Below are 12,405 nucleotides of genomic sequence, written 5' to 3'. Positions count from 1 at the left end.
AATACCTTCCCCTTATTTCTACAAGACTACAAGATAAATATGTTGATAACATTTTTTTTTGGTTTATATATGTTGATAACTTTAAAGAACTTATACATGATTACAAGGCTCATTTTTAAAAATTTCTCGAGCTGATAACCTAAGGTTTGACCCCTTTATGATAATGAATCGTTGGGTGCTAGCTACGGTCTTTATTAAACCAATAAAATTATTACATGAATCCATAAAGTTATTAAGTTTGCCACATTTAAAATTTGATGATCACTAAAAGTTAGGTTGCCTTTGAAACACAAATCTCCACTGTTGGTGCTAAAATCGATTCTCTTGTTCAAGTGTTTTCATTAAGGATTTGGATCCTTTCTTCGTGATGAACACAAATGTCATATCATGAAAGAGAAAAACACAAATCAATTACTATAATAAGACTCCTTATAATTTGTGTAAGCCCCATTTATTAAATGTTTGTTTCTCTTTCTTGTAACATAAAATTAATTGTCACGTTTCTTATTAACATAAGATCATTATCCTTCCACTAGATAAGAAAATGTCAAGGAGATGCAATGCTTCACTATTTGGTTTAAGGACCGTTGAGTGTCAAATTAATGCCTTGAACCATATACCCATTCTACCCATTTGATATAAATTATTGGTCCATGGCAAAATCCTAATGGCCTAATCACTTGCTCTTTTATTTATTATTTGAATAAAAATAAAAAACAATTAGTAAATGAAATATGTAAAACAGATATGTTGAGACCAATGAGAACAATGTTTTGTAAGCATTGTACAGGAGGACAATATCACGCACCTTGATTTGTTGGAATCAATAAAAAAAATTAAGGAGAGAAAAAAAATGCCAAACATGAATTGGAGACAAAAAACCTATATAATATGTATCAAACATCTCAACCTTTATTATATAGGTCCCCGAAGCTTATGCAATGACACATGCATATTTTCTCTAAAAGAATATACAGAACTTGTATGAGACAAAGCACTGTAAAAACCCTGCACATTGTTGGGTACTTGAATGTCCCTAAAACACCATATGACATCTGCTTTTGCCCCTAATTAAGTTCCTCCTGCCTTACATACCAATTTCATTGGGGTCTCAGATATTTAGGTTCACTGAACTGTTCTGGTAGATATATATAATAAATTCATTAGGAATTGAAGTACTTTTTGGATGGATGGTTTTGTTTTTATCATAGGGGGAGGAATGTGGAGAAAGCAACTCTTGGCTCTTATGTCCTTCACAGCAACAAAAGAAACAAATAATAGTCCCCACCAATAAGAGCCTCTTTGAGAGTCCAATGTTTGGTGGCAAGTTTTAAATAAAAGGGAGAATGTTCAAAAGCCACGGTACAAAGCCATACAAAATCTGAATATGGTACCCCCACAAGTTGCAAAATATGAACTCATTATTGAGATTGAATTCCATCAACTACTATATTTTAAAACATGTCCTAACATTAGAATATTGAGACCATTCGGACCACAATAAATTAACAATTGATGGCGGCCAATATATTGATGGCCATTTAGGGCTAAAAACTCTTCACTATATAATAGCAAAGTCTGTAGTCCCCTACACGAGTCATGTTTGAACAAGAAACAGTCCTTTCGTCATTTAATATTTGAGCCAAAATCACTCAGCACCTCACATGGCTTACATAGACTGACATTATATGCAGAGATGTTTACACATGTGAATAAGAAGATGAAAAATTCAAACCTTGGGGCAATCATAGTTTAAGCAATATCAGTTTCACAAGAGTCAAGGATCTACAGCAATGTTCATCCCAAGATATATGGACAATTTGTTGAGCATAACATACAAAATAATTATGTTATGTCAACATTTTTTTTTCCTCATATATGATATATGATTATATGGGGATTTATAGAAGCTGACAACCTATAAGGAGGCCCTTCTTAGGCGTGGTCCCATAGGTCATAGTTACTTGTATGCTTAAGTTGACAAAACAAGGTTAATGTGTTGTAACAGTACAATAAAAATAATTAAATTTTAAATCAACATTGAGACATAAATAAAGCATTCTCACTAATTAATATATATATATATATATATATATATATATATATATATATATATATATATATATATATGAATTTTATGAATGCCAAAATTTATGTGTATTCATCATGTTTTCAAAATAATTATATTATAATTTACTTTAAATTCAATTATTTCTCAAACATGTAAGTGTGTTTGTTTTTTGGTTGAAGGAACTCTAAACATACGTTCAAAGAAAAGTAATAATTTGTTGCTTTTCACAAAAGGATGCATTGGAGCGCATGCTACCGGATTAAAACGGTAAAACAAACACATCTTACTTTGTTAAGATCATGGAAAGAAATTATGATTTTAAAACACCTTTAATTCCTTGTTGTCAAAGTACTCAAGATAGGCACAAAAATCTCCATAAATCAAAGTAGATTCTCAAATCTATCATTTATTTATTGTTCATAAAATAGTTTGAGGGGGGCATGTATCACATCTTAGAATTAAAGTTTGCTCCACATGGAAGATTAAAGGCTCTTGTAGCCGTCTCAAAAGATTTATTTATCTCAATGCTAATACTATTAATAATTACAAATTGGTTTACAATGATTTGGTCCAACCCACTTTCAAGAGCACTCAAAGGATCGTAGCATCCAAAACAAAGTTTGCTTGCAATGGTTGCTCACACACATTTAATACAATCATTAATCAAACAATATCAATATATTGCACGGGGGGCTTCAAAGCATTCGAGAAAAGTTGTACAATGTGACAATACCTCTTTAGTATTTGTTATATTTATTCCCACAGAAGATAATGGTGCCATCTTTACCGTGCCACTAGTAACGATTCTATAAAGTTAAATTGGGCCAACATGTTAATTCCTAGAATTTTCTACCTTCACCTTTTCTTTCTATCTTTCCTTTATTTCTCTCGCATTTTCTAGGCAACCAAACAAACAAGGTATGCAAGTTTCTGTCACCCGGATAAGATGGAGCTGTGTCCTCTGTCCAACGTCCACTCAAAAGAATCTTATTCACACGCACGCTTTGATTACCCAATTATTATTAGTATTTTTTTTTTTATCTAGCAAGCATATGACATTTTATTTAGTATTTAATTAATTTTTTCTTATCTACCAAATTGATAGACTCATTTTGAGATAAAATATTACTTCCAATTATAATTACATATTCAAACTGAAGCCTATAAAAAAAAACATGTCCAAGCCAAAAATTAAATTCCTAATTTCAATTAAAAAAGTTAAATATCAAAATTCTTCGTGTTAATAACTTTTGGTACCCAATTATTATTATTAATAGTATTTTGTTATTTTTGGTTATATAGTAGTAGCATAGATAATACGTAAGAGGCAATTTGTCTTACCTTAAATCTAATGCTTGACCGCGTCGACATCGCCGAACAGATCCGTCCAATTTTCTCCATCTTCTGATCTCTCCACGTGGCATTAGAACCATTTCTAGAGGGCAGTGCCGGTGCCAATCAGTGGTTGCCGAATATTAAAATAATTTAACCAGTAAGTGGAAACATTATCTTACTAGATTGACAATTATTAACCAAAACATTTCACAATATTTTTGTCATGCCCCCCTATGCAATTTAAGGTCAAATATCTTTGGCTTAAATTGACCACCCTATCATCATAATATTAATAATAACAATAACATGTTAGTTGGTTGGGAAGGGCCTTGTTAAAGAGCCATAAGAACCTGTTTTTACTACATTTGTGGGGGTGCTAGAAGCAGCTGTATAGATAGAGACCTTTGCTTACTTCACTTCCTTCCCTTCCCTTCCCTCTCTTATTATCTCTACCATTTTCCATCTTCTCTCTAAGCTAAGCTAAAGAGATATGGGGAATTGCCAAGCTGTGGATGCTGCAGTGCTTGTGATCCAACACCCTTGTGGGAAGATAGAGAGGTTGTATTGGCCAGTCACTGCAAGTGAGGTCATGAGGACTAATCCAGGTCACTATGTTTCTTTGATAATACCATTGCCTGTGCCACCACAGGAGCAGAATCAAGAGCAGAAAACGGTGCGTTTCACACGCGTTAAGCTGCTCCGGCCTAATGAGACTCTCAACCTTGGCCATGCTTACAGGCTTATCACCACTCAAGGTATACTATTATTACTACTATTATTATTCAATTGCCACGCAATCTGATCTTATTAGTGAATAAATTGGACTTTTTGTATTAAAGGGTGTGATCAATTGCTGTTTTGGAAGGGTCTTTTCTGTGTGGTTTCATCACTTCATGTAATTCTAAGACCTTTTTCTGTTTCTGGTTTTAGAGGTCATGAAGGTGTTGAAAGCTAAGAAGCATGCAAAGACAAAGAAGCCACTGGCTGAGGCCGCCGAGAAGCCGCATAGGGTGCAGTCGGAGAAGCAGAGTTCAGCTAGTGAGGCACACACAGCAGGAGAGTCTACACATCAGGTGTGTCTCATGTCAACACTCCTTTTCATCTTTTCCCTTTAAATTAAATTAACTATTATTCCTTGAATAGTAAGTATTCTAGTGGGAGTTTGTGTTTTTAGTCTACCCCAACAGTGAATCCACTGAAGACTTTGATCTATCTATACCAGTTCACATCACATGGCACATGGTCTATTGATGCTGAATCTCTCTACTGTATATAGTATATACATATCCTTAAAACAAAATATACATATATTTATACCATTATTTCATGCAATTCTTGCCAAATCATGCCAAAACTTGAAACTATAGCAGTTGTATTTCTTTTGAAACAAAGGGAAAATGAGTGATCATGGCCAATGGAAAAGTTTAATCCAATACTATGACCACATGTTTTTACTAGCAACTAAGTTTCAAACACAACTTTTTATCTTCGATTTTGGAACTTTTCATCCTCATCATTGATTAGCATTGAAGCTAAACAGCATAATGAATTCCAGGGAATGAGAGCAGAGAGACACAGGCCAAGGACGGCTTCAGCTAATCCTGCTGTAGTGAGGTCAAAATCCTGGCGCCCTTCCTTACAGAGCATTTCTGAGTTAGCAAGTTGATTTATTGGTGCAAACTGCAAAGTTGTGACATGTATAGTGGCTCATAGAATATTATATGATTAGCCTCTATGATGTCACATGTTCCTACTAGATGATTCCTGTTACATGGGCATCGAGATTCAACAGATGATTAAAACCAAGATTTTTCTTTCATCACCAATCACCACCTCAACTGCAAAACCATGCTCCAGTGGTAACATGTTTGTATAGCACCAACAAGAAGAAAAGGAATAGAGAGTAATGAATGTAAAAATCTGTTAGAAGTGAGTTTTTGTGATTGATATAGTTACAGCATTCACATGTCTTCCTTTTAGTTATTTATATTTAGCAAATAAGCAATTCTTACGTACAACAACTTGAAGGGAACTTTTTTATAACAAAAAAGTGCATATAAAGTGAAAATTATATTAGTTGAGTTCCAAAATTACAACTTTCAAGTCTTCATAAACATAATAGTTACGCTCTTGCTGCCAGAGTTGCTCCTGGTAATTTTTTTTTCTTTAGATCAACCAACATGTCCGTGAATGGCTCCACGAATAATGTGTGTTAGACTGCTAGGACCACCATAATCCTTGAGTAAAAACTCACAAAATATCTGTTTCTCCACTTAAGACCGGTTAAAATTATAGCTCAAAGCTCAAATGAAATTTAACCATTCCACTATTTGTTTCAAGGCTCAAGCATCAAAGTCTTGGTAGCACGTCAAAACATTGTCAGCTTTGGACTAAACATGTCAGAAAATTTGAATTACTTTGATAGAGTTTTTCCAAAATTTATGCTGACTTTGTAGAAACTTTTTGTTGGGGCCAATTATTGTACTATTCATATCAGGTCTGGCCTTTTGATTGAAAAGAAAGTAAGAGAAATTTCTTCATTGTAGAGGAAAATAATTACACTATTAGATCATTATAGACAGCTGAAATTAGGAAAGTTTTGCTATAATTGAAGAGTAATGAGCCACAGAATTCTGATAATGGCTTGGCCTAGATTCCCCATTAGTTAAAAGAGATCAATCAGAGATACAAGAAAATTAATTTTCACTGTCTGCGTAATATAACAACATGAAGTCACAAAACCACCCTTTTATAATTTATGCAGCAGTCACTTGAAACAAGCAATCTTTTAATCAGCTCAGTCTCTAATACAATGTCAATTCAAATTAATTATAATAAATCATAAGTTGACATTTTAACGGTTGAGTCTTGACCTTTAAGCCATGACTATAATAGCAAGTAGGGAATAAACCGAAAATCTATCCATTATGTTAGGCTGGGTCCATGACTGCATATGTAGCAATTAATTACTAGTATGAGCCTGCTGTATCAAGAACCAACCTAGAAGCACATCTTATAGTACGAACCAACATGCAAACTGAACTCTTACGAAATTCATGATAACAGTAACAGTTGTTACCATATTGTATTACTCTTTTACAAGGTTCTTACTGTTTTTGTGATGTTTTTGCCCGATATATACTGGATAAATAAAGAAATAAGGCCATGTAACTCATTTTCTACCTTGCCATGTGCCAGCATTTCTAATAACCATCATGTCTGCTATGGATCTGGATTCCCTGCAGTCGGGAAATTCCTGCATTCACACATTCAGTTGATTGCAATCGATAAATGTAGATTGGACCACTCATAATTTATCTCGGTAAATTTAATTCTATATAAATATTCCTTCAAAGTTTCAAACTCACAAATGCCAGAAAGCAAAGAATCCATTTCCTGTCTACTACTTCCATCATTGATCATTTCAGCCATTCAAAGAATTGTATAGAACCTCATCTGTCATGATTAGACCCATATCAGACAGTCTATCTATACTGATTGAGACCAAAAATAGACAACCAGGTAAACCTACCTTGGGATTTTCATTTTTTTTGCAATCATTAAGGAAAATTAAGTAATTATAACATCCTGTCGACTAAGGACCACAAATCAAATCCGCAATAAATTCTCAATTACTCTGAAAGGCAAAAGAAAAGGTCCATATAAAATAAAGGCACATGCAAATGGGACCTATATTGTGACTCATCAGTAAACAATTGTGATATTCTTATTAATGTTACAGGATTTCTTTTAGGAAAAGAATGTTGGCCACAAACATTAATGAACAAATTCCTTTAGATGTACCTATATTGGCCACAGAATTATGAAATGAGAATGTCCTTAATGTGGGTGTGATAATCAATGAGGGTGTTATCAGTGAATTTAAACGCAGGTCTTTCAAATTCAATTTAGGATTGCTCATGATAAGTATAGTCATTGAATTCTCTGTCCCCATTGCCCGCCTTCTTTGACGGCACTAAATTGAAGCTTAAGCATCTGAATGTTATGATTTGGAAGAAACAAGAAGTGATGAACAGAACCCTTGACTTATGGTCAGCATTCATTTTCTAACTGAATGCTTGAAAAAATGAACACAACCTATGTTTATTGACTAGAATATGATAATTGACTTTTGTTTTTTCAAAAAAGATGTTGAAGATCACAGGGAGACTCATTCTATACAAGACAATAATTGCTTCTCTTCAAGAAAGTTCACAGGGAAACTAGTCAAAATCAGATCTATTTTCTGTATATATGCAATCAAGGAAGTTCACTAACTGCATAAACACTTCTTGCCAGCATAGCCCTTGTTCTAGTACTTAAAATGTGAGATCAAACTAAAGTAGGGAAAAAAGTATATGAACAAAGAACTGTTTAACAATAGAAATAGTTACTGTCCCCTTCTCTGCTAATTGATGAAATGAACGAGTGATTATCATGCAATCAAAAGCACTTTTCAGATCCAAGCTACTAGTTTTGAACAGGAAAATATTACAGTAAAAATTTACTAAAGAAAGATATATAAGGTACAAGTATTACTTTTGAAGCTTCGGTTTCAGTTTTTTCTCATGAAAAATCAGTTAAAATTGTTTAAGGTGTTTGTTAAAAATCAACATTTTATTATTATTTTTCTTTGGTGAGAGAAAGTTTAAATGTGTTGAATTCCCACTCTCCAAAGCTCATCATGATTAGAGTACATCTTAAAGTTTAATGAAGACTTACAAAGTAGTTATAGTTAAACTATCAACATTATTCTCACTTAATAGTCAACCTTTGTTAATATTTTATTATTTTGAAAAGTTACTTTGAGTAATTTTTGAAAATAAAGATTATAGATATAATTATCTTTTAAATTATTTTTTAATAACTTACACTTTTAATTTATACTATCAATTAATTTTGATGTGACTTTTAAGATAATTATTATTAAAGATAACAAACTAATAATATATAACAAAGATTTGTAATTCAAGGACATAAAAAAAAAACCTTAAGGTGCATATCCTTTTTTCCTCTTTTATACTAATTATAACCAAATAAAAACAAAACAACTTCTATAAACTTTATACATTTTTAAAAGGTTTAATTATTTATTTGGTTTCTATAGTTTCATGATTTATCTTTTAGTTTCAATAGTTTGAAAGTGATCTTTTTAGTCTTTATAATTTACATTTTAATTCTCTTTTTAGTGCATATAGTTTAAAAGTGGTTTTTTTAGTTTTAATTGTTTGTATTTTAATTTTCTTTTAGTTCTTATAATTTGACAGTGATCTTTTTAGTTTCTATAATTTGTATTTTAATTACCTTTTAGTCCTTGCTAAAAAAATATATATAAAAATAATTTAGTTACAAATTAATTATAAATTATCAACTATTTTTTTATTACAATTAGTTACAATAAAAAAATCACCTTCAAACTACAAAAACTTAAAAAGAATTAAAATATAAATGATATGAATTAAAAAAACTACTTTTAAGACTAAAACATACGAATCTATAAGAAAAAAATGAATAATTAAACATTTTTAAAATTAGTTTCCTTTAAAAGCCTAAATATGCACCACCAGGTGGCAGGCATTCTAAGAACTCATCTGTTAGATTTTCTTCATCTGAGTTCGACGACTTCACAAAAAATAAATGCACCAACATTGAAAACAATCAAATAATCAGAGTAATTTACAAAATGTTGCACCACATTAATGAATGGAAATGACAGGTGAACTTTCAAAAAAGCAAAACAAAAAGGAAATGACATGAAACCCTCGTAAGCATTTGCCATAAAATTTTGATCTTCAAATGGAAAAACGCATTAAGCTATAACCGCATCGAATTCGTCCTTGTCCTCTAAGAATTGAAGTCATTCTAACACCACCATTAACTAGAATCAAGTAAAGGCACCAGCTTTCAGGTTCGTATGCGTACAATTTGCAGTGAAGGTGAAGTTGCAAGGTTCATACTCAGAGTCACAGATTCTACATATCGGGGAAAGTGGGTCATTGAAGCTCTGAGAGTGAAAACAGAGGATGCGCAGGATAAGAGCGTTCGCGGGAGACATCTCACCAAAGAGGAAAGACGTGTTACCAAAAACAAAAGGAGAATGTGAAATTGTGAATTCATTTATTATTTATTACTTCTAGAAATCAAAGTATAACACTATATATAACTAGATTAATATTTTGCCGTGCAGGTAAAGATGCGTATATATGTTTCTTTTTCAATTTATTTAAAGACATTAGAATTATGTAAAAAAAAATTAATTGTTTAACGTAGTCTAATATTTCTGTTGAAATACAAATTTTCGTTATTAGTATTTTTTAGGCTAAAATATATTTTTAGTTTTTTATTTTTTTTACTAAAATTTGTTTTCATTTTTTAAAGATTTATTTTAATAATTTATCTTTTTAAAATTGGGTCAATGTTGTCTTTCTATTGGAAAAATATTTAAGACTATGAATTATTTCTTTTACATTACTCTTTTATTTCTTGTCATTGCAAATTGGACTCTTTGAAGTAAATAAACCCATTTTTGACTCCAAAGTAAGAGTACCCTCATAATAGAGATGAAAATGGACGAAGGAAATGAGAAAAGAAGATAGTGCACGGTAATAAAATGAATTTGTTAACTGACAATTCATACACTACAAAACTAATAGAAGATACAAGGTTGGGTTAATGATGAAGAGAGAAAGAAAGAGAGAAAAAGTTGAAGGTTCAAATTTCTTGATTAATAAAAACTAACAATACTAATAATTAATTTTTATCTATAAAAAAAACACCACAAACTAATTGAGTTGAATATTTTACCTTTCTAAGAATATTTTGGCACTGCTTACTATCAATAGTTTTCGTGTTATATTGTTTGGGCTTGGGTAAAATGTTAACGTAGTTGATATTGATTCTTCCATATTTGCTATTGGCTCGTACTAGCATAAGGAAAAGACCAAAATACTCTTTCTCCTTCCTATAATTATTGGCACCCATCCTTCCCCACCATCCTTTCTTCCTTCCTTTCCTCTTCTCCTTTCTCCATTCCTTCTTTTCTCCTTTTCTCATCTCTTTCCTCCTTGCCTCATGAAGCCCTCCTAGTTCATGGTATTTTTTTTTGTGTTTGTCAACATTACAAAATCATGATTCTATTTTTTTTTATTTTCTCGTAATCCAATGGAATCATGATTTTGATGTGCTACAAATTCTCCTCACAATGGAATTGTGATTCCATTGTTTTTCAGTTTATGTATAATGCACAATAAAATTACACTTTCGTTGCATTTTTTTTTTGCACTCCCACTTGCACAATAAAATTATGATTTTGTTGTACAATATTTTTACAACCACTTTACATAGGTGTAAATACTTATTTTGCACTAGTGGGGGTGCAAAAAAAAATGTGCAATGAAAGTGCAATTCTTTTGTGCATTGCATAATAGAATCATACTTTTGTTGTATAATATATTTTGTGCTTTGCAGCAACTTTCAATGTTAACATGAATTATCATAGTTGAAACCATATACTAATTTGGGCTTGGGTAAGGTTCCAATTTTTAAACCTAAGATGAAAATCTTTGGCAAAAAGATATATTTTACCAAAAAAAAGAAGAGAAGTTTGAACTAAATCGACAAATTCCATCTTGATTGGGGAATTACTTTCTACGTCTCCTTTTTGGCTTCCTACTCCTCCAATAAGACTCAAATGAACTAAAATACCCCTCAACCCTAGCACATTTTCTTCCCTTGCAATTACTTTCGGAGGTGTAGGAAGAAAAAAGAAGGTGAAGAAAGTAATTACCTCTGTAGGAAAAAATTTAAATACTAAATTTAGAGGCCCATTTGAGAAGGGAAGGAAATGTTAAGGGGAAAAAGGAATTGTATAGTAATACATTTTGTTACATAAAAAAGTTTGTCATGTACTGACTTGAGCTTTGGAGTATTTATAGGTACACCACCTTCGCCATTGTGGAGCTTGGCATAACAAAATTGAAGGAGCAATTTGCTATCTGGGATTGTGAAAGAATGATTGCTTCTCTCCCTTTGGACCAGATTTAACAAATAAGTTAAAATTAACTTAAAATTAAATAAGAGAACTTTTACAAATTAATTTATGCGCATGCTAAATTTAACTTATGGGAGAAACTTGTTTTATGTTATCTTCTTATTTCTTCTTTTATAAGTACTTATTTAAAAGTTTATCCAAACAAAGTTGTATCTAAAAAGGGGTTTCATGCAGAGAGAGAGGAACAGAGGATGATAAAATGTGCTTTTAGGTCTCTCAATTTTTTTGTCAAAATCGGTCTTAGTCCCTATATTTTAAAAATAGTGATTATTGTTCTCTTTTTTTTTTTTATAACTAGTGATATGTATCTCTTCTCATGGAACTTATGATACTAGTCTGAGATGAAATTCATCAATTATAAAAAGTTGTTCTTTCTTATCTTTATGCTTGAGCAGTTGAGCTTCTATCCAAGAATTATTTGGTCATTGCTTAGTAATGGGTTGATGTTAAGATGAACTGCTGCCTATACGTTTCTTAATTCTATGACAGTGATCATTATTTTGAAGAATCACTCATAGGATTTATCACATATACTGCTGTGCCAATAAATTTTTATTAAAAAAAGATGCTTAAAATATATCCTAAATTAGGCAAACAAACTTGCAATGCAGCCATGTTTAACAGGCACATTCACCATAATCATAAGACAGACATGAGGTAATTGAAGTTTCAAAACAGAATCTACAGGGAAGTGATCAAAAGATATCTCAAATAACATCATACAAGAGCTTAACTGTAACCCAACCTACAGTCATCATTTTCGAAATGTTAATAGGCTATCATGCCAAAAACAAAAGAGGTTCAACCTAAAGGGCAATATATAAGAAAAAAAAGACAGAATTTGCCTCGGAGAGATTCTATATACTGTTTTTTGAGAAAATTATTGACACAACACATATACTTAAGCCCCTTACTCTTGTGACTAGCTTTAGGTTGGAGGGAGAGATTC

The 12,405-nt window shown here is 31.9% G+C and overlaps 1 protein-coding gene across 1 annotated transcript; it reads left to right on the top strand.

The window, feature by feature from the left end:
• Positions 1–3,541: 3,541 nt before the first annotated feature.
• LOC100782731 (uncharacterized) lies at positions 3,542–5,366 on the top strand. Its single transcript, XM_003519423.5, has 3 exons — positions 3,542–4,161; positions 4,337–4,479; positions 4,962–5,366. Exons 1-3 carry the CDS (start codon positions 3,897–3,899, stop codon positions 5,070–5,072), a joined length of 519 nt encoding a protein of 172 aa, XP_003519471.1. The 5' UTR covers positions 3,542–3,896; the 3' UTR covers positions 5,073–5,366.
• The last annotated feature ends 7,039 nt before the right edge of the window (positions 5,367–12,405 follow it).

This window comes from Glycine max, chromosome 2 (genome assembly GCF_000004515.6).
Source record: "Glycine max cultivar Williams 82 chromosome 2, Glycine_max_v4.0, whole genome shotgun sequence".
NCBI lineage: Eukaryota > Viridiplantae > Streptophyta > Magnoliopsida > Fabales > Fabaceae > Glycine > Glycine max.
This window is presented reverse-complemented; position numbering and strand designations above follow the sequence as displayed.